General features: G+C 40.7%; 1 protein-coding gene across 4 annotated transcripts in view; it reads right to left on the reverse strand.

Moving 5' to 3' along the window:
- Nucleotides 1-27,828, reverse strand: part of myo5c (myosin VC) — a 95,685-nt gene that overhangs the window by 15,003 nt on the left and 52,854 nt on the right. For all 4 annotated transcript variants that reach the window (XM_087981446.1, XM_087981443.1, XM_087981445.1 and 1 more), the window contains 9 exons: nucleotides 25,990-26,136; nucleotides 24,262-24,426; nucleotides 24,028-24,121; nucleotides 19,497-19,560; nucleotides 16,684-16,864; nucleotides 11,887-11,980; nucleotides 8,101-8,164; nucleotides 3,683-3,763; nucleotides 151-331 (listed from right to left, as the gene is read on the reverse strand). In XM_087981446.1, the coding sequence (XP_087837572.1) occupies nucleotides 151-331; nucleotides 3,683-3,763; nucleotides 8,101-8,164; nucleotides 11,887-11,980; nucleotides 16,684-16,864; nucleotides 19,497-19,560; nucleotides 24,028-24,121; nucleotides 24,262-24,426; nucleotides 25,990-26,136 (1,071 nt within the window). The remainder of the gene's footprint in view (nucleotides 1-150; nucleotides 332-3,682; nucleotides 3,764-8,100; nucleotides 8,165-11,886; nucleotides 11,981-16,683; nucleotides 16,865-19,496; nucleotides 19,561-24,027; nucleotides 24,122-24,261; nucleotides 24,427-25,989; nucleotides 26,137-27,828) is intronic.

Below are 27,828 nucleotides of genomic sequence, written 5' to 3' on the forward strand. Positions count from 1 at the left end.
GACTTCAGTGGTGTTATATATCTTTCTTTTAATATGGAGTTCATTTTTGTTAAATAGTCAATGAACCCATCTTGGCCTTTGCTGACATATATTAGAAACAAACATATATAATGTACAACATGCAAGATCTTAATGATTTGATGATTGTACCAGATTTTCTTTAGCCAGTCTAGTCACTTCCTGCCGAATGGTCTCATTAGTGTCATTCTCTGCTTCGACTTTTTGTTGGAGATGCGTTGTCTCTTCACAGAGCTGATCAATTCTAAAACTGAGTTCCTCGATTTCTTTCTCATAGTTCTCTTTCTGAGACTGAATATGCATTTCCATCACTCTGTGGAATGGAAGGCCACAATTAATTGAATTACTGCTGTTCCGACAGGCACAAGTGTCTCTGAAAACACCACAGAAATGCAAGCAGCTGACCAAAACGTCACTAACTGACTTTTATCTTGAAATTGTCTGCAGAGGTGCCTGAAAAATAATTAAATATTTGCACAGCACTCAAGCAAGGTCATAAAAGAAGCCAGACTGGGTTAGGCAGCTGCCTGACCAAGACAGCAGAGGAGAGGATAAAGGATAAGGAATGATGAGAGAGAGTTGTGGGAAGGGAAAAGGAAGTTGGAATGACACTGGAGCATGGATTAAAAAATGGGAATGGGGCAAAGGACAAGACGGAGAGAAGAGGGAAGAATCATAGAATCCCTATAGTGTGGAAGCTGGCCATTCAGCCCATTGAGTCGACACAGACTCCTGAAGAGCATCCTACCCAGACCCACCCTATTCCTGTAACCCTGCATTTCCCTTGGCTAATTCAAGTAGCTTGCACATCCCTGGACACTACGGGCATTTTAGCATGGCCAATCCACCTAACCTGCACATCTTTGGACTGTGGAAGAAAACTGGAGCACCCAGAGGAAACCCACACCGACATTGGGAGAATATGCAAATTCCACATAATTGCCAGAGGGTGGAATTGAAGCCAGGTCCCTGATGCTGTGAGGCAGCAGTGCTAACAACCGAGCCACCGTGCTGCCCCCAAAGAAGGCTAAAGGTGAGTGGCAAGTCCGAGTGTGGGGAGAATGGGTGGATGGTGGGATTTGGTAGGAAGGGAGGAGGTGGTTATAAAGAAAGCATGAATAACAGGAGGTGAGGGGGAGAACAGAGAAAGGAGGACGAAAAAGATCTAGTGGGAAAGAGAGGGAGGGTTAAGAGAGGCAAATGATCGCAACAAGGATGTAGAGGGGGACAATTAACCCAAATTTAATACCACAGTTGAAGGGTATGGAGAGGGGATGTGAATTGATGCTTTTCCATGATGAAATTTGGTCAATTGGGGGCTGAATGGTCAAGCTATCTATGTCAATCTCCAAATTCGATCAGCAAATGAGAGATGGAAAATGAGACTCTGCTTGAGCCCAGGCCTATAATAGGGCAAATAAATGAGAGGAAATCATCAAGAAGAGGTCTGCACAGAGTTAACAACAGTAGGGACATCAGGACCACCGCAGATCTGGGGAAACGCTGCCTATAAGAAACTAAATAAAGGTCAAAGAAAACCAAAATCTACCTTTGCAAAACTCTGAGTAGGCTAGGGAAACGATGAGTGAGTGTACAAACTGGGGCAGGAGAGGAGATCAGGCAACGAGCAGTGCAGAATGGCTGCAAACAGGAATGATAGCAAAGATCTGGAAAACGCACGTTCAAGAACAGGGCCACAGCTAAAACATCAGTTAGTGTAGGTCGTAATATCTGCAATTTCATAGTCATTTCTGAGAGACTGGAAAATCATTAATTTTAAATGTTAATTTTAATCAGTCAGGTTATATTATCTCTATAATGTCACCTCTTTCTGCAAAATTTCTGAATAAGACCACTCACTATTTTAATGATTCGGAGATGCCTGTGTTGGACTGGGGTGTACAAAGTTAAAAATCACACAACACCAGGTTATAGTCCAACAGGTTTAATTGGAAGCACACTAGCTTTCGGAGCGACGCTCCTTCATCAGGTGATTGTGGAGGGCTCGATTGTAACACAGAATTTATAGCAAAAAATTTGCAGTGTGATGTAACTGAAATTATACACTGAAGAATTGATTGTCTGTTAAGCCTTTCATCTGTTAGAATACAGTGATAGTTTCACTTCTTTCATGTGTAAATCACAAAACCCTTTTTTAAAGTTGCATTCTCGGGTTAGCTGTTAACAATGGCAATAGCTAGACAATATGTTGAAGGTGTTAGCTCCCTGTGTTCTCTGTCTATGACCTGATGTTTAGATTGATTCCAATCTAAAAAGTGAGATAACAGAGTTTTACATAAAGTCCTGCAGTTTTTGAGCTCAGAGTTCTACATGAATGTATGTGGTTTTTGAGCAAAGTGCAATGTAACTCTGAAAGTGCCAAAAAAATTCACCACACAAAATATGTGTGTGCATGTGGGTCTTTGTCTGCCTGTGTCTGTCTGTCAGGGGTGGGGGTTGTGAGTGTGTGTGTGTGTGTGTGTGTGGTGAGTGCAGAGTGTCTTAAGTCTGTGAGGGGGTGCATGTATGGGAGTCTGTGTGTCTATAAGGGTGTGTGTTACGATCTGTGTTCTGTGTTACGATCGAGCCCTCCACAATCATTTGATGAAGGAGCGTCGCTCCGAAAGCCAGTGTGCTTCCAATTAAACCTGTTGGACTATAACCTGGTGTTGTGTGATTTTTAACTTTGTACACTATTTTAATACATAATACAGAGGAACCTCGATTATCCAGCATTTGATTATCCAAATATCGGATTATCTGGCGAGATCACAAGGTCCCGATGCTTGGCTAAACAGTGTTATCCGGCATTCGATTATCCAGAATTCGATTAACTAAACAAAATACTCCCCACCAGTGTCCTTTGGATGATCGAGGTTCCTCTGTAGTTGGAGGGAATAAACAAAAAAATCAGAGCCAGGATGGATACCCAGGAATGCAGAAGCCAATATGTACTGAAATGATAAAAGGCAAGATGAAGTCACCATGGTCCCAGAGGAATGCTCTCTCATGAGAGAGAGATGACTGGTGGTAGTTTAACCTGAGGGTCACCATGCCTCAAGCAAGGGGAAATATTGAGGAGAGTTGTTCACAAGAATCTCAACAGGGTAGGAATTGAATCCACAATGTTGGCATCACTCTGATACATGGACCAGCTGTCCAGCCAACTGAGCTAACCAAGTGAGCATTGACAATAAGACAGCATCCTTCCTATAATTATCAGATCCTTAAAATCTTTTTTCCTATATATATATATATACTTTTACTTCTCCGTCAAAACTGTTCAGAATTCACTCTTCATTGTCTGGGCTCATTACAGTCCTGCTTGCATTTAAAACCCAGGCATCAACACTGCAGCCTGAGTATTTATCAAAGAGATAATGTTTTTACAACCACCTTACCAAATGTGTTACATTAAATTGCATGATCATTAATATAATTTGTAGCACATTAAGACAGGCTGAGGATGTAATAATGTACTAGATAAAGACAAGCCTTTTATAGTCCTTTACTTAGTAATTCTATAGTGGAGGACTTAATTACATATAATTGTAACATGCAGATACAAGTACAATGCTTCTGCAGAAAACTGCAATCCACAAACTGTTCTGCAACTTTGCCATTATTAATTTACGCAGAAAAAGATTCATTAATAACCCATCACCTGGTAGCTCTTTTCAATCCTTCATATGCAAACCAGAGCTCTCCATCTTCATTTAGCTGCTCCATGTCCTCTGGAGAAAGTCTCAAGTAAAGAATTATTTAAAGTTATTCAAACACCAACATGTTTAATATTTAACCTGATTGGCAATTAAAAGTTTATTTGGATAATCCAACAGGTTTTTAATCAGGTGCACCAAACAGGGAGAATATAGTGGAGTGACATCAAAAACAAATTGTAAGTCGCAATAATACTTCCAATTTTAATACATAATACAAATTAGAATTTGTACTTACTGTGGATGGCCATCAAGTGAGAGTTTTGTATCTTCAACTTTAAATGACTGACTTACTAGACATTAGATCTCTGTCTCTTTAATACGCACAGGTTACTCAAATATAATTGCTCCCATCAAAATTGTTTACAGAGATAAAACTTTTAAATATGGTGATTTTTAATCAAAAACTAAATACTCAATACATTGGCAGGATTTTTCTGGAAGAGACAAAAGAACATATTTTGCTGTATACCTGTACACTGACAATTAGCACATTTTCAGTGCAGATGAGGTGTCTGAAGCAATTCAACCAATTATATTGAAGAACCCACACAGATTGCAAAGAAGGAATTGAAAGCAACAGAAATTATAAGCTATGTTTAAATGGAAGCAAAATAAAAATCAGATCTAGGCATGGGACTAAATGCAAGGCAGAGACAGTACTACAGACTTATTAGAAATTTACAGCAGTAAGTTTATATCAAAAGAAATGAGATGCTACAGCTAATGTTTTTCAGGGTCAGAAGTTGTTCAAAAGCAAATTTAGCTTACTACGCCATTAAAAACTTAGCTCTTCTGTTTTCTTATCAGTCCTTAGAGAGAGCTTAGGGGTGATTAGCCTAAATTCACATCATCTCAGTGATCCATCTGCAGATTTTCCAGAAAAGCCTGCAACACTGCAGCCTGTATAATAGTACATTGACAGCAGTTCCCAGGCTTCTGCATTCACCTATGCTCACGTGGGCACCATTCCTGTTGCTAATTGGACAGCAACATTTGGGCCATGCAATGGGCTCACTTAATACTCACCTACAAAAATATGATCTACAATTCAAAATTTAGTTATAATTGGAAAGCATGCACAAGGAGAGATAATTCTCATTTTAAAAAAAGCTAATTATAAAATGAATTAATCTATTCCTGCTCATACATTACAGCAGGAACAGTGTCAGAATATAAGCACTCAGACATTCATGCAAAGGCTCCTGCAGAGTGGTTCTCAAGTGTCACATGGTCAAACAACAGGTTTAAGCCTTGCTTCTTAACTTGTTATTTTATTTAATTGCTCTTTAAAACACTTACCTTCCTTTTGTTGCTTGTGTTTTTTATTAATGGCTTTCAACATTTTAGTTCATTATTATTTGCATTTTGGGATGAATTTTTCTGTTTCAGTTTTCTATCTTATTTTCTTCTTTCAATTTTCAATTCCATTATGACTCTCTGGGTAGCCAGTCACAGAGTCATAGAGATGTACAACATGGAAACAGACCATTCGGTCCAACTCGTCCATGCCGACCAGATATCCTAAATAAATCTAGTCCCATTTGCCAGCACTTGGCCCATATCCCTCTAAAGTCTTCCTATTCATATACCCATCCAGATGTCTTTTAAATGTTGTAATTGTACTACCCTCCGCCACTTCCTCTGGCAGCTCATTCCATTCACACACCACCTTCTGCGTGAAAACTTGCCCCTTAGGCCCCTTTTATCCTTTCACCTTAATCTATGCCATCTCACCTTAACCTCTGCCCTCTAGTTTTGGACTTCCCCACCCCAGGGAAAGGACCTTGCCTATTTACCATATCCATGCCCCTCATGGTTTAATAAACCTCTAAGTGAACACCTCAGCCTCCGATGCTCCCGGGAAAACAGCCCCAGCCTATTCAGCCTCTCCCTGTAGCTCAAATCCTGCAACCCTGGCAACATCCTTGTAAATCTTTTCTGAACCCTTTCAAGTTTGGCAACATTCTTCCTATAGGAGGGAGACCAGAATTACATGCAATATATCAAAAGTGGCCTCACCAATGTCCTGTACAGTTATAATTTGACCACCCAACTCCTAAACTCAGTGCTCTGAACAATAAAGGAAAGTATACTAAACGCTTTCTTCACTATCCTATCTACCTGAGACTCCATTTTCTAGGAGATATGAACCTGCGCTCCAAGGTGTCTTTGTTCAGCAGTACTGCCTAGGACCTTATCATTAACTGTACAAGTCCTGTAATGATTTGCCTTTCCAAAACGCAGCACCTCACATTTATCTAAATTAAACTGCACCTGCCACTCCTTGGCCCATTGGCCCAGCTGATCAAGATCCTGAAGTACTGAGGTAAACTTCTTCACTGTCCACTACACCTCCAATTTTGATGTCATCTGCAAATTATTAACCATTTCTCCTACATTCACATCCAAATCATTTATATGAATGACAAAAAGCATTAGACTCAGCATCGATCCTTGTGGCACACCACTTGTCACAGGCCTCCAGTCTGAAAAGCAACCCTCCACAACCACCTTTGTCTTCTATCATTGAGCCAGTTCTGTATCCAAATGCCTAGTTCTTCCTGAGTTCCATGTAATCTAACCTTGCTAACCAATCTACCATGAGGAAGCTTTTCGAATGCCTTACTGAAGTCCATATAGATCACATCCACCACTCCGTCATTATCAATGCTCTTGTTACTTTTTCAAAAAACTCAATCAAGTTAGTGAGACATGATTTCCCACACACAAAGCCATGTTGACTATCCCTAATCAGTCCTTGTCTTTTCAAATACACGTAAATCCTGTCCCTCAGGATCCCCTCCAACAACTTACCCATCACTGATGTCAGGTAAGTTGTTGGAGGGGATCCTGAGGGACAGGTCTACAGTCACTGGTCTACAGTCCCTAGCTTTTCCTTACCACCTTTCTTAAATAGTGGCACCGTGTTAGCCAACCTCCAGTCTTCCAGCACCTTGCCTGTGGCTATCGATGATCCAAATCTCTCAGCAGGGAGCCCAGCAATCATTTCCCTAGCTTCCCACAGAGTTTGAGGGTACACCTGATCAGGTGCTGGGGATTTAGTCACCTCGTCCTCTGTAATAGGGACATTTTTCAAGAGGTCGCTATTTATTTCCCCACATTCTATATCTTCCATGTCCTTCTCCAAAGTAAACACTGATGCTAAATACTTGTTTAGTATCTCTGCCATCTCATGCAGTTCACACATAGGCTACCTTGCTAGTCTTTGAGGGGCCCTATTTTCTCCCTAGTTACCCTTTTGTCCTCAATGTATTTGTAGAATCCCTTTGGATTCTCCTTCACTCTATTTGCCAAAACTATCTCATGTCCCTTTTTTGCCCTCCTTATTTCCCTTAAGTATATTCCTACTGTCTTTATACACTAAGGATTCACTCAATCTCTGCTATCTATTCCCGAAATATGCTTCCTTCTCATTCCTGACCCAAATCTCAATTTCTCTAATCATCCAGCTCTCCCAACACCTACAAGCCTTGCCCTTCACTCTAAAAAGGAACATACTGTCTCTAGACCCTCCTTATCTAGTTTTTGAAGGTTTCCCATTTTCCAGCGAGAGCTTTACCTGCTAACATCTGCCCCCAATCAACTTCTGAAAATTCTTTCCTAATACGATCAAAATTAGCCTTCCCCCATTTAACACTTCAACTTTTAGATCCAGTCTCTCCTTTTCCAATCGTTATTTTAAAATTAATAGAAATATGGTCGCTGACCCCAAAGTGCTCCCCCACTGACACCTCAGTCAACTGCCCTGCCTTATTTCCCCGAGAGTAGATCAGGTTTTGCATCTTCTCTAGTAGGTACATCCACATCCTGAATCAGAACATTTTTTGTACATGTTTAAATTCCTCTCCGTCCAAGCCTTTAACACCAAGGCAGTCCCAGTCTAATGTTTCCCAGCATGCACTACAGTATAGCACACTGCAACACAGTAAGAGAGAATTTGACTGGTTTGCTAATTTTATGTACACTCAAAGACATGTTACTATCTGAAACAGACATTAGCAAGTTCTATTTTGTAAACATGTGGATGCTTTGTAATAGGATGGTTTAATAAATTGTCGGTAAGCTATTTTGTTTTGCTTGCAGTGGATATTATGGAGAACAGTAACAGATGGCAGACTCTCACAGTCAAAATCCCGCAATTCCAACTGAAGTACTGTTCTGCCACTGAAGAGACTTGGGAAAAAGCCAAGTTTTGTTCCAATATATTAGAAGTGCAATATTATTCAGGAAAATTGTTTAGTTCAAACCATAACTGACTCATTCTATTCCCAAACCTTCACAGTACTTTATGTAATAATTACTTGGTGATAATGCCAAATTTAAACAAAAATATTCTTACCTCTTTCGTAGCTCCTCACCCTCTAAACCTCCAAGGAGCTGTTTTGTAATTTCTTCAACTTTTTCTGTCAGTTGGAAGATGTTTGTACAATTTTAGTTATCGATCGCAACTGCTTATAGTAGCACATGCTACATGATGTTAGAATGTGTATGCATTCCCAAAACTGCTAAAGCATTATAGTCACGACATATTTGCCTACATTTTATGCATTAAGATAATAATCATACAAAATTCCGATTTTCCTGCAATTTCATACTTGTGTTTGACAGCATCTATTCTGAAAGGTAAAATCTAGGAGCTAAGCAACTTGTATTTAGCTGAGGGAAAGTTAGGAGAACTCCTTACCAATTCCTTCCCATCAATAGTAGATATTTTTATTCAATATGTTCAGAAATGTTAAATGATACTTTCAAGAATGGTGGGACTTTAACCCAGACCTTCTAGCCTGGAGGCAGGGATACTACCACAGCCGAGTTCATAGAGTATTAGTGCAGACATCTGCTGCAGTTCAAATCTTCCATACAGCTGGAAATCCTAGTGGCTGGTTGCTAAGACATATTTACTTTGCAGTTGTCATAGCTACACAAGATTGGCATTATAGCATACTGCAGCATGAATGCTCCATTACCCCAACTCAATATAGATCAGAATCAACTTAGAATCAAAAACATCTAACACTTAGTATTGATTCATTGTCATGTGCACAAAGTTACAGTATCACTATACTCTGTGACCAGCTGTTGGACTGCTGGGGAAAATGTTAACAGAATTATGTTACTAAGCAATGCCAGGTTGCTCAATGTTGGTTGAAAGTGCACTTTAAGGAGCAATGTAACAAACAAGCGAGTGGTTTGTTTAAGCACCACTTCTACTTGCTTTTAAATTAATAAGCTCCTCTACGCAGAGTTAGCAATTTCCACCCTCAAATTTCATCAGGAATTTGAAAGTAGCCTTATCGGTCAACTGGCCTTTACAGTGCCCACCCAATTTTTGTTTCCAGTGGTCAATCAGATATGGCACAGAATCAGTGGCAATCTAATACTGCTAACTTTACAAAATGAGAACTCTCTCCTTAAGTCTTCCGTATGCATTTTAAGTAGCAAGAGGACAACATCAGTAAAACACTGGCAAATTCTTCCTAATGATTCAAATGGACCAATCAACTGAAACAATGAGTCGGTACAGTATGTATATCCCATCGACCCTTACAAGGCCTTTTTTATTCTTTCATGGCGCTTTGCTGATTGCACCAGCATTCATCATCCACCCCTAGTTGCCCTTGAGAAGATGAGGGCAAGCCACAAGTAGTAGGTACACCCTAAAGGTTGTTAGGGAGGGAGTTACAGGATTTTGACCCAGCGACACTGACAGAATAGCAATATATTTCCAAGTCAGGATGGTGAGTGGCTTGGAGGGGAACCTATAGGAAGCAGTGTTCCCATGTATCTGCTGCCCTCGACCTTCTAGATGAAAGTGGCTGTGGGTCTGGAAGGTGTTGGCTCAGGATTTTTTGAGAATTTCGGCAGATAGTACACACTGCTGCTACTGAGAGTCGGTCATAGAGATAGTGGAAGTGCCACAAAAACAAACAGGGTGCTTTGTTCTGGATGGTATCAAGCTTCTTGGGTCTTGTTAGAGCTGCACTCATCCAGGCAAAATGCTTCTAAGGTTCTGAAGCAAACTTAAAAGCTGGTTATTTTCATCAAATATAATTTCAGACCAGACATTTATCTACATATTGAACAATTTTAAAAAACCCTTCATGGGATGTGGGCATTAATGAGTAGGCTAGGATTTATTGCCAAACCTAAATGCCCTTACGAAAAGGGGTGAGCTGCCTGGTGTGTAAGAGACACATACAGTGCGTTAGAGTTGGAGTTCCAGGATTTTGACCCAGTGACAGTGAAGGAATGGCAATGTGGTTCCAACTCAAGATGACGTATGGTTTGGAGTGGAACATGTAGCTGGTGATGGTCCCAAGCATATTCCGCTCTTAGCCTTTGAGGTGGCAGACATCACTGTTTTGGAAGATACATCATGCATATGTGTATTTTAAAAAATATTGAACTAAACACCTAGATGTCAGCAATCCAAAATTATCCCCATTGCTTCTGCAAGATTTGTTTTGAATTTATCAATACACATTGTCTCTCTCCAATGGTTGTGAAGCCCTGAAGTTAAATTAGCTTTTATTTTGACTCTAAAACAGAAACCATTTGCATTTTGAGAAGTACACTTAAAACTAAAATCATTGAAATGGTGCAGAAAAGCTGAAGAACAACAGGATTCATTTTCCACATAGGATTACACAGGATGTACGACATAAAAACTGACCATTCAGTCCAACCAGTTTATGTTCCCGTTTATGCTCCAGTCAAGCCTCCTCCCATGTTTTTCATCAAAATCTTTCATCATGACCATCTATTCCCTTCTCCCTCTTCAATGTATCTATACTATTCACTTCACCTTCTCCCTATGACGAGTGTTACACTCTCACTAATCCTTGGCTGAGGAACTCTATTTTGAATTTCCTGTCTTGAAGTCCTCTGCCGGGGCTGTTTTCCCTGGAGGGTTGAAGGGCTGAGGGATGACCTTATACAGGTTTATAAAATCATGAGAGGCATGGATAGGGTTATATAGACAAGGTCTTTTACTTGGATCAGGCGAGTCCAGAACTAGAAAGCATAGGTTTAGGGTGGTGGAGTCCAAAGCTAAAGGGCTTGGGTTTAAAGTAAGAGAGGAAAGATTTAAAAGGGACCGAAGGGGCAACGTTTTCACACAGAGGGTGGTGTGTGTATGGAATGAGCAGCCACAGGAAGTGGTGGAGGCTGGTAAAATTACAATATTTAAAATGCATCTGGTTGGGTATGTGAATAGGAATGGTTTAGAGAGATATCGGCCAAGTGCTTGCAAGTTGGGATATCTGGTCGGCATGGACAAGTTGGACTGAAGGGTCTGTTTCCATGCTGTACGTCTCTATGTCTCTATGACTTCATTAGGGAACCCATTCATTTTGATCTTTCAAGAGAAAGGAGACACAGCCTATCAATTCTCTCCGAGAATGAATACCTACACTTTCCAGGTACAATTCCTGTAAATCTTCTCTGTACTATCCCCAGTTCTTTTACGTCTTTCCTTTTATAATAATACAGCCAGAACTACACACAGTTCTAATGTTTTGAAGTTGAGGTGTATTGTTGGAGTGTTGAAGCCTAAACATTACTTTGCATCATATTGTTGTTGCAGTTAGTGGGAAAACTTAATGCTGACGCCAAGTTACAAACTTGAAAGAGGTTCCCTCAACTGGTATTAGAACAAATTTACCCCAATTAGTACAGTTTCACCAAAACAAAATTAAAATGCTCTCTCTTCTAGAAAGGCAGTTAATCTCCAAAATTGTTGAATGACAGAAAATACAGGGCATTTCATTAAGTTGAGATGAAATTTCCTCCAAATGAATCCCCTCATTAGCTGAGCCTTATAGAACTGAAAAATCATAAAATTCAAAGTTCTGTCAACACTACATTTACTGATTTCATGTGAATTTACGGAGTCACCTTGCCCTAATATCCAGAGAATAATATGAACTGAGAATAAAGAGCCAAAAGCCAAAGGTCACGGGGGAGAAACAACAAGGAATACAATTTAAAAGTTTTTCATTTTCTGAAGGTCTGTTCATTTTGCTCATAAATGTAGTTTTAAATACAATCAAACCAGTGCCTACAAGTTACAATCTCTTCCCCAGCATGTATGAGCTTAAATACACGAGGACCCTGGCAGTTTTACCTCTCATTTCTTTTCTTTGCTTTTGCAGGCACATATCCAAATCTTGGTTCTTCATTTCAAGAGTTGCAATGTCTCCTTTAAGTTTTGGAATTACCTGTGAAAAGTTGTGTGACCTATTATACACAGGTTATAGTAATTCAAACAGTAAATCTTTGTCATATGCAGATTGCTAATTCGGCAAAGATTACTGATATCATCATAAATCAAAGTGTACAACTGGCAATTTGGATTCTCTTGGTGCAGTGGTAGTGTCCCTATCTCTAAGCCAGAAGGCCAGGATTCAATTTCCACTGTTCCAGAGGGGTGTCATAACATCTTGGAGCATTGGTGGATTTGAAATATTTAAATAAAGTATTTGCATAGTTTAAAATACCTACAATGTTTTAAGTTGCAAATTATGGTAATGTCAAACAAAATTGAAAAAAAAAACTTGATCAATCAAAAATGTACAGCGAAAAGAAGTTCAACAGGCCAATTATAATTATCAGGCTACCTTGCTTTTGTAAGAAATGACATTGTCATTCCAAGATTGATGGCTACTGAGCGTGACACTTGACATATAGCTCATATCTCTAAAGGCTTGCATGCAATCACTTTCAAAGGCTTCACTACAGAAGTGATGATCTGCACAAGGTGATTTCCTTTGAATTATTTCCCAAGAAGTCCAGACGGGAAGGAGACGGTCACCAAACTTGAATGGTGTATCGATCCTCATTGGGCAAGGAAAGAAGTATGATCGTTTGGAGACACTGATTTGAGCAGAATCAAAGCCCAGCAGGAGCTGCTGGGACACCATCATTGGCGTGATGTTAGAGCTGAAGGAGGGAAATGATTCATCTATTAGGATTGCAGTGTCTGCCTTCAGTATGTTCTCCTGGTGCTGCTAGTGTGAGGCTTGCAGTGTGAAGTCCCATCACCCTTCCTGACATCTTTAATCATTCACTTCTACAATGTCTCATTCTTAATTGCAAGGTGACATTGGAAAGTAGATTATTGATTAGCGAGAAATGATCATTTAAATCTGCATTTCTAATGAAAGGACTTTCAGACACAGAAGATCTAGCTGCCAGCCAGCGAACGATATGATTGTTTTCCAGAATGTTGTGAAACTTCAGCCACTACAACATAACTTTGAAATAACTCCACAGAGGCTGGTATTCCAACACCAAGTCGCCCTTTATTTACATATGGAGAGTCCTTGATGCTGATCCAGCTCCCTCAGAGCCAGCTGAGTGAACAGAACCTTTGACACTCCTGTCCTATTCTGTCAGCCAGGGCTCCCTGATTGGACCAGATTAACACCCCCAATCAGGGAACTCAATCTATGAGGTTTACCTAGCTTGACATTGTTGCAATCACTACATTCCTCTCCCTCTGAGTTGAAGGCCATAGGCCAGTTCTTTTATTTGCAGCTCCTCCTGGAATATTTTTAGCACTGAGTCAGGTTCCTCCAGCTCTGACTCTGAGATAGACCTTGTGTAACGCACAATAGCTCACCTCTTGCACCCCTGAAGCATCTCTGAAGAATTTCATTCTCATCTTCAGGCGAGAAAGGCATCAAGGTGGTGACATCCACCATGTCCATGTCAGATTCTGAGACATTTTCAGTGCCTGATGGAAGAGGAGAACCCCAGCAGTTCTGGAACAGTCAGAACAGTTGTCGAGGAGCTGCGCACATTTTTCTCCTGCGCCGTTTGTGAGTTTGCAGCTTTCACACGGTCCACACGTTTGTTCAGGACCATTGCACCTACCCAAACTTTATACATCACTGGCCCTGACCTCACAACCACCATGCCTCTTACCCATGCAGCACCATTCCCATGGTTCCTACACCAAGCTTCATCCCCTGAAATAAACGGTCTCTCTCGGCTAGCAGAATCTTGTGTCCAGCATTGACATGCCTGATGCTGTTTTCCCCTCCACCTCCAGATCTGGGAAGATCAGATTTAACCTGGTGCGTGGTCTTCTCCCCATTAGCACCTGCTGGAGCTAGCTCTGTAGTTGCATGAGGACTGGTCTTATAATCAAACTGGAACTGGGACAGTTTGATATCTAGTGAAGCTGTAGGCTGTTTCTTTAAGCCTGCCTTCAAAATTTGGACTGCTCTTTCTGTCAGACTATTGGATAATGGATGGTATTAAGCAGTCCTTAAATGGTGAATACCATTTGACTTTAGGAAATACTTAAATTCCCTGCTGGTAAACAATGGCCCATCATTTGTGGCCAACTCCTGGGAGTCTGTGTACTGCAAAAGATGCTTGCAGTCTTTTTATTGCTGGCCCAGTGTTTAACGAATGAACTCTATGCATATCCAGCCACTTTGAGTGGGCATCCGCAATGACTAAGAATATTGAGCCCATGAGGGGGCCGGAATAGTCAACATGTAACTTAGTCTAGGGTTTACCACAAATCTGGGGAAGCTGTTGGTGGTAATTTTTGTCTTGTTGGCATTCTGGGCATTGCCCCACCATTGCAGCAATGTCTGCATCCCCGAGTGAATTTCGTTGTTAAAATTGTACCTCAAAGTTGTAGTAACTATAACAAAGGACCTCAGAATTGTGGGGCTGTTAATCTGGTTTAATCAGGGAGCCCTGGCTGACAGATAAGAACAGGAGTGTCAGAGGTTCTGCTCACTCTGAGAGCTGGGTCTGAGGGAGCTGGATCAATGTCAAGTAAATATCGGGTGACTTGCTAATGGGATACCGACCTCTGAAGTTATTTCAGTGGCTCCTGAAGAAACTTTCTTTCCACAATTGTCTTTGAGTTGGGGTAAACATTTCTGGCATCATGCAGTTACTTGGGAATCAGCGGGTACTAAAATATCACATGCTTTACATCTCTTGGCAGGTGGGAAATTACAAATCAAACACAAGGACAGTATGAAAAAACAACCAATGAGAAAATCAAGACTTATGGAAACAAACAATCCTGAATGACCAGTCAGAAAATAAATCAAAGAAAGCAAGTGAAGTCAATTCTGTTTGCCATATAATTAAGGAGTAGTTTGTTGAAGCTCTTCTGTCCTCTCAGTCTACGTGGACTTCAGAATATTTTTAACAAGTGACATTAAAACACTTTTTTAAAAAAAAACAAGTTTTTTCACCAGTAGGGATTGGTGTTTCAGGATAGGAAAATAGTTCAGAAGGTGGAAACTGTTTGTAGATTTACAACAAAAGCTTCATGAATCTCAAAGCTGTATGATTCAACAAATGGATATCTGTGTATGAAACACAAATTGGTGACCATCAGCAAGGAATCCAATGCACTGACATTTCACATTCACATGGGCACACGGCAGATTGATCCCTAAATCATCACTGTGGCTGAGGTTCACCAGGTCAGCAGAAACCACCAGTTAATTTTGAGGCCCTGCTAAATATAGCATTGCCACCTACAATACCTGTTCCCCAGCTCCATTACACCCTAGACCATTTTCCCACAGAATGGGGCTGCATTGTGGGTAGAGCCAGCCCCTAAGTTGGTAGGATGCTAGCTTATGGGCACCTAAAGCCAAACAAACATTGGAGACTGGCTGGGACTTTCCAGTCAGCTCTCAGGTTCCTCTCTGCATTGGAAGTGGCTACCCCTCTGGAGATCCTCAGCATCACGGATAGCAGTCTTCATCCAATTTGGTTGGCTCTGCATGGTAACGAGGAATGGCTGAAGACACTAGAAACTGCAAAGGCTCCTGGTCCTCACAACATTCCAGTATTGTATTGGCAGTGAACATTTAACAACCAGAGGGCCAGCACCTTAGCTGCCTTGTTTGTGCTACTTGTTACAAAATCAAAAGAGTTACATGTTCACTTTAAGGTGTAAGTGTTTTCTGAATTATTAAAGTAAATTTAAAGTACAGCCACAGCTGCTAGAACAGAACAGCTAAGAGGTGGGCTGTTCCAAAATAGGTACATGTAACAATTGGCTGTTAAATGGATACTTGAGTTTTGGTTGCTGTTTTGACAACAATTCAAATTTAACCAACTAACTTAAATTATGCCTAAGGATACTAAAACCCAATTGAGTTTGAATTTATCGTATTGCTAACATCAGACGAATGAGAGGTAACAACGTTGAGGGTATAAAAACGTAGGCATTTTAAAAATTGGCCAGAGCAATTGCCGTAGAGCTGGAGAGCTAACTGCCGTAGAGCTGGAGAGCTAACTGCCCATCTAGCATCTTGTTCTCAAAGAAATAAGAAGGCACTCTCTCTAACAAAAGATACCTTTTCCTGTACAAGCAGTAAAAAGAAAGATGACAACCCAGGTTTATCAGCAGATGGAAGATCGAAGAGAGTGGAGAAGGCAGAGACTGTGTGGACTTGAGATTAAGTTAATGTAATATTTAATGAGTGTGTTATTGGAACAGCATGTTACTAGGGAAAGAGTGTTCAGTTTGTTAATATTTTCATTTAGTGTTCACTCTAAGGAAACTAAATTGTTATATTTCTATAAACAGTGGAAATTAGGAATTGTTTGTCACTCACATTTTAACAGATTATGAGGCGAGGTGAGCATTTCTGGGTGTTTGGTTTTAATTAACAAGGGGTTTAACCTCTGCATCATAATATACTGAAAAGCAGAACACTAAGACCAGGCACAGGCAGATTCAGCTGACCAGCTCTACCACCCCCTGAATACAGCATTGAAGGACACCATCATCCCACTGATTGGTACGAGTGTGTGTGCCCGGTCCCAAGTCCCTGTCGATCATTCTATCCCAAATCTATCCTGTTATATAACTGATATTTAATTAAAACTAATTAAAACTATTATAAACCAAGAGTTTTCTCATGCTTACTAGTGCTTCATCAGCCAGTTGGGCCAAATCCTTACGCAGACCGTCATTTATCAGGTACTCCTCTTGAATCTGCTCCTGTAACTGGATTCTTTCCTCTTGTAGATGTTTTATTTCATCAATCAGTGCTTTGATTTGCTTTTCATAATTCTCTTTCTGAGTCTGAAAATTATTTTCCAATGTTCTGGAAAGGACGAGAGCAAGAAAATCATTGATTGGTATCAAAACCGTATTGACGGTGAAGGAAGGTAGACTTGCATTTACGGAGCATTTTGCACGTCCACCAGACATTTCAGAGTGCTCCATCACCAATGACTTACAACTGAAATGTTTACTAATGAAGAAAAAGTGGCCACCAATTTGCATGCAGCAAATCCCACAAACTACAATGTGATGCTAAGCAGACAATATCTGCTTTTCATGATGTTGATTGAGGGATACATTGTTGGCCAGGACATCAGGGGGATAGCTTAGTTGGCTGGATGGCAGGTTTGCAACTTAGAGTGATGCCAACAGTGTGGGTTCAATTCCCACCTGGCTTGAGCTTACAGTGGAAGTTATTTTTTTCCCTTACAAAGGGGTGGCATGGTGACTCAGTGGTTAGAACTGCTGACTCAGAGCATAAGGGACCTGGACTCGATTCCAGCTTCAGGCCACTGTCTGTGTGGACTTGATGGGCTTAATGGCCTCTTTCCTCAATGTAGTTATTCTATGATCGGGGTAATGCTCCTGCCCTTCCTCAAAATTGTACCATAAATTCTTTTGCATCCAGCTAAAATCTAACCTAAAAAGACAGTACATCCAGCACTCCCTACAGTATGGCAGCATCTGCCTGGAATATTGTGATCAAGCACAATAATGAAACTTCACCCTGGAACTGTTTGTTTCCAAGCCGCTATACAAATGAAAGTTGCTGTCTTTGTGGTTTTATAGGCACCGTAAAGCTTTTCAAGAGCACTGTCTTCTAAATGGCTGCTTGGCTTCTCAAATGTGAAGATAAAATGGAGGATAAAGAAAATTCACAGTTTAGATTCCCTACAGTATGGAAACAGGCCCTTCAGCCTAACAAGTCCACACTGACTCTCCGAAGAGTAACCCACCCAGACCCATTCCCCTACATTCACCCCTGACTAACGCACCTAACACTATGGGCAATTTAGCATGGCCAATTCACCTAACCTGCATATCTTTGGATTGTGGGAGGAAACCAGACCACCCAGAGGAAACCCACGCAGACACGGGGAGAATGTACAAACTCCATCAACAGACCCCGTGGTGGGACTTGAACCCGGGTCCCTGGCGCTGTGAGGCAGCCGTGCTAACCACAGTGCCACCATGCTGCCCATGAAAGCATATTCAGTCATTTACTTACCAGGAATTGTAACACCTGCTACAGCTTAAACATTCACCGTGACGAAAATTTAATTTGGGAGCCCAGGTGATTTGTAGAAGTTGGTTGTTCCTGACATCTAACCAGCTCCAAGACATTATAAAATTCTTAATAGTCCTTTAGGACATTCACAGCTCAGGTTTTCTAAGGAGGTCTGCTCAGCACTCAAACATTATGAGAATCAGGAATAAAATTGGCTGGCAGCTTCTTTCACAAACAATGCAGCAATTTGTTAAAATATGTACAAATATATATGCCTGTATGTCTTTTTAAAATTCAGACTTGGGAAATGATCTTCACCTGCCATGGTGTCATTTATTGGCTGTCCTTAGTTGCCCAGGACAGGTGCTGGTGAATTACCTACGATTGTGTGGTTTGCCAGGCCATTTCAGAGACCAGATAAACCTCAAGCTCATTGTTTTTGGTCTGGAGGCACATGTAGGCCAGACCAGCTAAAGATGGTAGATTCTCTCACTTGAAGGGCATTGGTGAACGAGACAGGCTTTATTTTCAAGATCATTGTTAATTAGTTGAAGTTAAATTCTCCTGGATGGGTTGAGGAATTGGAACGCATGTGTCTGCAGCATTAATCCAGACTGCTACATGACTAATCCAGTAATTTCAACATAATCTTTCCGTCTCCTACACACAGTCATAGAGTCATATAGCACAGAAACAGGTCCTTTGGTTCAACTAGTCCATGCCGAACATAATCCCAAACTAAACTCGTCCACCTGCCTGCTCCTGGCCCATATCCCTCCAAACCTTTCCCATACACGTATCTATCCAAATGTCTTTTAAATGTTGTAATTATGCCCACATCCACCACTTCCTCAGGAAATTCATTCCATACTCGAATTACCCTCTGTGTAAAAACATTGCCTCTATGTCTTTTTAAAATCTCTCTCCTCTCACCTTAAATACAGGCCCCTAGTCTTGAAATTCCCCATCTTAGGGAAAAGACAACTACCGTCAACTCTATCTATACCTCTCATTATTTTATAAACTTCTATCAGGTCACCTCTCAACCTGCACTCCAGTGAAAAAAGTCCCAGCCTTTCTTTATAACTCAAACCTTCCATACCTGGCACCATCCTGATAAATCTCTTCTGAACCCCCTCCAGCTTGATAATATTCTTCCTATAACTGTGCGACCAGAACTGGACACAGTGTTCCAGAAGAGGCCGCTGTGGTTAAATTCCACTTAGTCATATTCAGTTCAGGAGTGTGAGAACTGCCAATAGTTTGTTGTAATTGGTAAATATCAAAAATGGAAGAGTGCACTATAATTTTACATGCTTAAACCAAAGTTATGGAGCCCTTGTTCAGCTTATCTTTTCCACGCTTAATCTATTTAATGCAGACATTTTTTTTGGAAAAGAAGAGTAAACCTCTGAAACAAGATAAGATACATGTGGTTTTTCACCTCCTCCGCTGTTCTTCCCTTTCTAAATCACCGAGATGCTGGCATGTTATTTCATTCATTTTTTCTGTGAACAAACAAAATTAAGTAAGCAGTTATGTTACAGGACATATCCAACAAGACTCTAGACTTCTGCAAACATTGCTGTCTTCTTACAGTTCGAATCTTCTGGTTTTATAATTCAGTTTCAGCAGCTTTGAGGCTCAGCACAGACTAGTGAAAGAATCACCTCCGTTTCCTTTGTTATTTAATACCTACACCAAAAATACTGTGTTGATCTGGCCGAGTTCTGTCCCTTGAATGTGAACATTGTGGGTTCAAGTGCCATTAAGGGGTTTGGTTTCATACTCGAGGGGTTTGTCGTATCAGAGCTCCACTCCTTCCATTATGGTAAAATGTAAGCAGCGAGTTTGTGCAGATGGAAAGATTAAAAAAAAAGGAGCAAGAAATGGCCAGAGAACTTATTAATAGATAACGGCACGGTGGCACAGTGGTTAGCACTGCTGCCTCGCAGTGCTAGAGACCCGTGTTCAATTCCTGCCTCAGGCGACTGACTGTGTGGAGTTTACACATTCTCCCCGTGTCTGCGTGGGTTTCCTCCGGGTGCTCCAGTTTCCTCCCACAGTCCAAAAATGTGCAGGTCAGGTGAATTGGCCATGCTGAATTGTCCATAGTGTTAGGTGTAGGGGAATGTGTCTGGGTGGGTTGCGCTTCGGCGGGTCGGTGTGGACTTGTTGGGCCAAAGGGCCTGTTTCCACACTGTAAGTAATCTAATCTAATCTAATCATAACACCATTTTTGAATCCAATATGACTCCGCTGGTCTTTCCACCGATACTGCCAGATCTGCTGAGTTTCTCCAGAACTTTTTATTTCAGATTTCTAGCCACAGCAGTATTTTCCTTTTATTAAATTCTCTCTAATCTGCCTATCAACTGCAAAGGTAGCACACATGACATGCAAGTCACCCCTTGTTTAAGACACTGAACCAGCCTGGCTCTGCATAAAATCACGAACAGGTATTGTGCAATGAAATAACAAAGAAAATAGTCAAATAACAAAGAAAGATTTAGAGGGATTGATTCTTGCTAGTAGTATAATAAAAGCAAAACAAACACTTACTCAACACACCAGCAATGCACTAAGTAATTTTATTCCATCAACCTATTCCCACCTCGACAACAACTCTCCTCTCGGACTCCTGCATCCTGGCCTTTGGTTACCCCAAGACTTTGCTATTCCAACCCTCTCCTGACCAGCTTCCCATCTTTCACCATTCATAAACACTACTTCATCCAAAATTCTGCTGCCAGTACCTCACTATTTTTTGTGCTTTACAATCTATACTGGTTCCCTGTCTGATGGCACTGCCAGCATAAAACTCTCACAACTATTGTTTAATTCCTGTATGGCCTCCCTCCTCATCTCTCTAACATTCCAAATCTTGGAGATATTTGCACTTCTCCAGTTCTGACCTCTTTTGCACATCTGATTGTATTTGCTCCACTCTAATGGCTACTCCTTCTACTAAGCTCCAGAATACTCTCCCTAAATGTTCTGCGTCTTTTCCCTCCTTTATGGTGCTCCTTAAAACCAATTACTTTGAACAAACTTATGGTCACCTCTCCTAATATGTGGCACGTATGATGACAAGTCTTTGCTTGATAACACATCTGCACAGTTTCTTGCAAATTTACATTTGGGAAAAATTCAAGTTGTTGTTTCATAACATCTTAATTTTCAGTGTGGTTCTTCCGATTAAGTGAGAGATGATTAAGTTCAGGAACACAAAATAGATTACTAATTTCAGAAACATGGTCAGCAAGGTTGAAAAATATGATGATGTTTGTGAGTGACAGATGAATGCAATGATTCACAAATGCCAAATGATCCTTTCCTAAACCAATTTCCTTACATTGTCTTAGAGTCATAAAGATGCACGGAAACAAACCCTTCGGTCTAACCCGTCCATGCTGACCAGACATCCCAACCCAATCTAGTCCCACCTGCCAGCACCTGGCCCATATCCCTCCAAACCCTTCCTATTCATACACCCATCCAGATGCAATTGTACCAGCCTCCACCACTTCCTCTGGCATTCATTCCACATATGCACCACCCTCTGTGTGAAAAAGTTGCCCCTCAGGTCTCTTTTATATCTTTCCCCTCCCATCCTAAACCTGTGCCCTCTACTTCTCGACTCCCTCACCCCTTGTCTATTTACCCTATCCATGCCCCTCATGATTTTATAAACCTCTAGAAGGTCGCCCCTCTGCCTCCGACGCTCCAGGGAAAACAGCCCCAGCCTATTCAATCTCTCCCTATAGCTCAAATCCTCCAACCCTGGCAACATCCTTGTAAATCTTTTCTGAACCCTTTCAAGTTTCACAACGTCCTTCCAGAATTCTTCCATCTTCTATGTTTTAGCATTAAGAACCTTAGTCTTTCACTAATATCCACGCAAACACATTAGTCAGTGAGAGTATTCTACATCTGGTAATATCCCTGAAAGATAGTACACTGATATGGAAATACTTCCAGAGGTGCAGCATTACCATTATTGCATTACTATGACATTGTTTGAATGTTTAAAAATGTAAATCAGCGCAGCTCAATAAGACAAGAGGTGAGAAGTAATTCTTTCCCCTATCAAATGCATCATAAATGCACAAAGCAGAACTAAGTAGTTGATGCCAATTAATTGTCTTCTTTAAATAAGATATTTACAAATGAAATTGGAAATAAGGATTCATATAAAACAAGATAACCAAATACTTTGGAGTACTGTGTCCAGTTCTGGTCACTCTGTTAAAGGAAGGTTATTATTAAGCTGGAGACGGTTCAGAAGAGCTTTATCCAGAAGTTATCTGGAAAGGAAAATGAGAGTTAAAAAGGAGAGGCTGGATAGGCTTTGACCTTTTTCCACTGGAGTGTGGGAGATTGAGGGGTGACCTTATCGAGGTTTATAAAATCATGAGGGGTTTGGATAAGGTGAATGGCAGGTATCTTTTCCCTAAGCTAAGGGATTTTAACACTAGGGGGGCATGTTTTTAAGGTGAGAAGAGAAAGATTTAAAGAAGACATGAGGGTCAATATTTTTACACAGAGAATGATTCTCAGAAGGAATGAGCTCCCAGAGAAAGTGGTGGATGTGGTTACAGTTACAATGTTTCAAAAGCATTTAAGTAAGTAGATGAATAAGAAATGATTGGAAGGATATGGGCCATGCACAGGCAGGAAGGGTTTGTTTCTATGCTGTATAATTCTGAGATAAATGCGAGGTGCTGAATTTTGGAAAAGCCAATCAGGGCAGGAAATATACATTTAATGGTAAGGTCCCAGGGAGTATTGCTGAACAAAGAGACCTTTAAGAGCAGGTTCATAGCTCCTTGAAAGTAGAGTTGCAGGAAGATAGGATAGTGAAGACAATGTTTGGTATGATTTCCTTTATTGGTCAGAGCATTAAGTCGAGGAGTTGGGAGGTCATGTTGCTGCTGTACAGGACATTGGTTAGACCACTTTTGGAATATTGTGTACAATTCTGGTCTCCTTCCTATCGGAAGGATGTTGTGAAACTTGAAAGAGTTCAGAAAAAATTTACAAAGATGTTGCCAGGGTTGAAGGATTTGAGCTATAGGGAGAGGTTGAACAGGCTGGGGCTGTTTTTCTTGGAGTGTCAGGTGACCTTATACAGGTTTAGAAAATCATCAGGGGCATGGATAGGATAAATAGACAATGTCTTTTCCCTGGGGTGGAGGGATCCAGGACTAGAGGGCATAGGTTTCAGGTGAGAGGGGAAAGATATAAAAGAGACCTAAGGGGCCACTGTTTCACGCAGAGGGTGGTGTGTGTGTGGAATCAGCTGCCAGAGGAAGTGGTGGAGGCTGGTACAATTGCAATATTTAAAAGGCATCTGGATGAGGATATGAATAAGAAGGGATATGGGCCGGGTGCTGGCAAATGGGACTTGATTAGGATATCTGGTCTGTTTCAAAGTTGTACTTCTCTATGACTCTGTTGGAATAACTGGTGAAAATGTGGGGCTGAATATATATTGAAGATTCTTTCTATGCTACCTTTGAGGATTTTGGGTTAATCAGATAAAGGAAGCCCTCAGGAGTTATGCAAAAGGTAGCAGTAACAACCCACAATTAGGTGGATTGCATAAGTAGTCATTGTTGATAATACAATAATGACAATGGCCATTCAAGCCATCGTGTGTGACAGTAAAAACGATCAATCCCACTCTTCTGTGGGTTGTCCATGGCTCTGCAAATGTCTCCCATTGACTATTTATTGAATGCTCTGTTGCAGGTTATTAAATCTGTTTCCATCCCCATTTCAGGCAATGTATTCCAGATCATAAATAGCTCACTGAATAAATAAAGGATATTGTCATTTTACTTCTGACCGTTTTGCCAGTTTACTCCATTTATGTCTTCTTAATATTCTTAAACAACAATTAACAAATTGTAATAGTAAAAGCGTAAATGATAATACCTCAAAAATACATTTTCTAAAAGTAGCAGACACACCTTTCAATGCTTGGGTCTGTTCCTGATGTTGCTTCTCTAGTTTCTGGTTTTGTGCTTGTAGTGATAATGTTTGCTTTCTAAACTCTGACAGCGTCTGCATGAATTGCAAATTGGAGAAATGAGTAAAGTAGGCTTGCAAACATTTTTGTAGAACATCTGAAAGGTCCAATTCCTGCTTCCCCTCCAAAATGATATGAGTGTAGATTGACTTGGGGGTCCTATAAACAGAAATACCTGCTCAGTCTGGCCCTTGGATTTCTTTACTTGTTCCTCAATGAACTGCTTTTGTGTCACTGCTTTCTGCAGCTCCTCCTCAAGTTTTTGATATTTGTTGAGATCAGCTGAGTGAATTGTAGACAGATGTGTCAAACGTTCCAACAACCCCTTGTTCTCTTTGCTCTGATAAAGGAAGACAAACCCAGATTAGATACAATTAAAACTGGACATCTGTCTCTCTCTGTTCTACATATTTTTTGAAAGTTTAAAAATCATCCAATATATTCAGTGCACCATTTTGGACAAGAATTAAATCAAAATAGTTTGAGAAATATCTTGTGGAGCTGAAGGGGGTTTTGGCTGATAGTCAAGAGTCAGGGAGGCAATGGGCCAATTAGACCTTTGACTTTCCTCAGGGTCAAAGACACAAAAGGTTAAAGTCCAACCCACTGACAGCTGCCAGTCAGCAGAGACCAGCAGCTCTACCAATGAGCGCTCCACTGCAATGACAGTGGTTACTGTGGGTACAACACTCGGTTGTAAGGCACTCAATTGGCAGCAAGGCAAGATCAGAGTGGTGCTGGAAAAGCACAGCAGGTCAGGCAGCATCCGAGGAGCAGGAAAATTGACGTTTCGGCCTTCATTCCTAATGAAGGGCATTTGCCCAAAACATCGATTTTCCTGCTCCTCTGATGCTGCCTGACCCGCTGCGCTTTTCCAGCACTACTCTGATCTAAACTCTGGTTTCCAGCATCTGTAGTCCTCACTTTTGCCTAGCAAGGCAAGATGCCCATCCATAGGCCATTCCACAATGGGCAGGGGTGGAGGAGGGGAAAAAAGGAGCAGCATATCGACCCACCATCTCCCGCTTCACTAAATGATCTCGCCCACACCAACCTCAGCTCTGGGTCATTCCAAGATTCCACCCATTATATTTAAATTGTTTCCAAAATAATACAGCTAAAGTTGACTTGCTAATCAGTGAAAAGGTCTGTCCGCAACACTGTGCCTATTTTATGGACTTGCTAACCAGAAGGTAAAATTAGTTGACATCAGTACCTCTTTGCATTTCTTAAAGATTTGTGAATCTATCATTCAAATCAATTTCCACTTCTACCGCATTTAGACACTTAGTTTTTAGACACTTAGTTTACCAAAATGCACCACCTCAACCTTGAATATCATTTATCAGTTACACATCCACTCTGCCATCTTGTTACTGTTTGCTAGAAACTCATCAGTCTTCCACATTACTGAGTTATACCCCTTAGTAAGTCTTTTATTTTAGCATGTCATTATATTTTGCAGATCATCGCAGAAGAAGAATAAAGTTTGCCTTTCGCTATAAGGTTACAGAAGATCATGATTAATTGCTAATGAGTTGCCTACAACATGCCATTTCTGCAAGCATTGCCAAAATAAATTTCAATACTTGTAACTCCGTGCACACTGCAAATGTTTGAGGATGCCAGTGGACTTACGCTTATGTACATCGGTTGTTAAAGTTTGCTTAGTTGAGCTAAGTTTTCTGAACATAACTAAACATGAAAGACAAGCACTGGATTGTAATTTATATTCTTTCTTCATTTATTTAGAAGAATTTTCAAAAGTGTTGTGAGAATTTGCCAAAGTAATAGTAGGCTAAACATGTAATTAACATCTGAGATTTTATGCATTTAAATTTTAAATATATTCTAAAAACGTGCAGCAATTTTCAGACAGGTGATTGCCAGATATATGACCCACCTGCTCATCCAGTTTCTTGTGGAGTTGTTTAACACGAAATGAGAGCTGGATGTTCAAAACAAAACGCCGTATACTTTGATATCTGCGTCTTACCAACCAAGCGCGGACGTGCTTTTGAATTACTAAGGCTTTCTGATCTTGCAGCATCTACAAGAAATATTGAATCAATTAAAAGGTAGGTGTCTCTCAGATTTAAGATTCTGTCTTCCTGTATCCAAAGTGATAAAACATTCAATTGGTTACTTGGGGTAAATAATTAACTAAACAGCACTCATATATCATTGATATTTATGAATACTGTTTCAAAAACATAACTTGCTGTAATTGCCCATGTCTCAGTCAGAAAGTAGCTCATCTCTGAAGCATTTTAGATTGTCCCAGTACATTGTATAAATGCAAGCTCTGCCTTCGCATTAGCTTTTAGTGTGAATACAATTCAGATAGAAATAGATGTAGAACCTTTCTCAATCCATTGTACTTCATTTGCAAACCAGAAACCCTTTTGATGTGTTCCCTATTTGAATCAACCTAAAATTTACCTGCACAACTAACACAGCTTGGTTGAACTAATCTTCTAAATTTAGATTTTTGTAAACTATTTACCATCACTTGTGCTTTCAAAACATTGCAGTCATTTATTTACAGGGCTAAAATAATTCAAGTCTCTTCAGTGTTTCAACAATTCTGTGATTGCTGTTTTCTCTAGAACTTGAGCAGCATTCCTCTGGGATTGCACATATTATTAAAAGTTAAAAATCACAACACCATGATCTTGTGCTATAAATTTTATGTCTTATGATCCTGCCCCACTAGTTACCTGATGAAGTAGCAGCGCTCCGAAAGCTCGTACTTCTAAATAAACCTGTTGAACATAACCTGGTGTCGTGTGATTTTTAACGTTGTACACCACAATCCAACACCAGCACCTCCTCATTGTATTATTAAAGGCATTCTTTGAGCACAACATTATAAAGATTAAGCATGTTTTTCTATGACTTGTCCTCTCACATTTTGACTATAGTTCCATGTCCTATTGATTTTGTTAATTGCTGGATGTCTTCAGCAATGAGTCTATCAACACCCTATTAACCACAGCCTCCACTATTCATCATCAATGGAGTACATCAGGTGCTCAACTTATCTTCCAAATGCAGAGTGTTCCACCGGTCTAGAGTAGGCTTCATCTGCTCTCTTTATGCCCAAGAACATTGGAAGTTTAACATCCTTAGTTAGAAACAGAGGATCTGGAGGAGGTGTACGCCATTTAGCCCTTCAAACCTGCTCCGTCATTCAGTACGATTGTGGCTGAGTTGAACCAACTTAGTACCCATTTCCCACTTTCCCCCCACACCCTTCCATCCCTTTAGCCCGAAGAGCAATACTAACATCTTTTTGAAAACATTCAATGTTTTGGCCTCAACTTTCTGTGACAGAGACTCCTTGAGGCTTACCACTCCCTCGGTGAAGACATGTCCCCTTGTCTCAATCCGAAATGGCCCACCCCAGTACCATAGACTGCAACCCGTGGTTCTGGACTGCAGAATCATCAGGAAAATCCTTCCTGCTTTGACCCTATTTATTCCTGTTAGAATTTCATAGGATGAGAAGTGTACCCTCAGGCCAATTCAGGGGAAAAAAAAATAACCCACTGCTGATTGTTCCCCATGTTCCTCAAGAGTCTAACCCCCTGGTGACCATGGTGGGGTTATTCAGAGGCGGACAGAGAACATCCTGCCCTTCCTTTCCAATGCACGCTGCTTATTCGGCTTTCACAAATGATACTGACTATCCATGGTTACCTGTGTCTGTGTCTATCTTGTCACCCTTTTTGGACACAGG

The sequence above is a fragment of the Chiloscyllium plagiosum genome, unplaced genomic scaffold (genome assembly GCF_037043375.1).
Source record: "Chiloscyllium plagiosum isolate Xiang-an unplaced genomic scaffold, Cpla_swu_hap1 HiC_scaffold_39, whole genome shotgun sequence".
Taxonomy (NCBI): Eukaryota; Metazoa; Chordata; class Chondrichthyes; order Orectolobiformes; family Hemiscylliidae; genus Chiloscyllium; species Chiloscyllium plagiosum.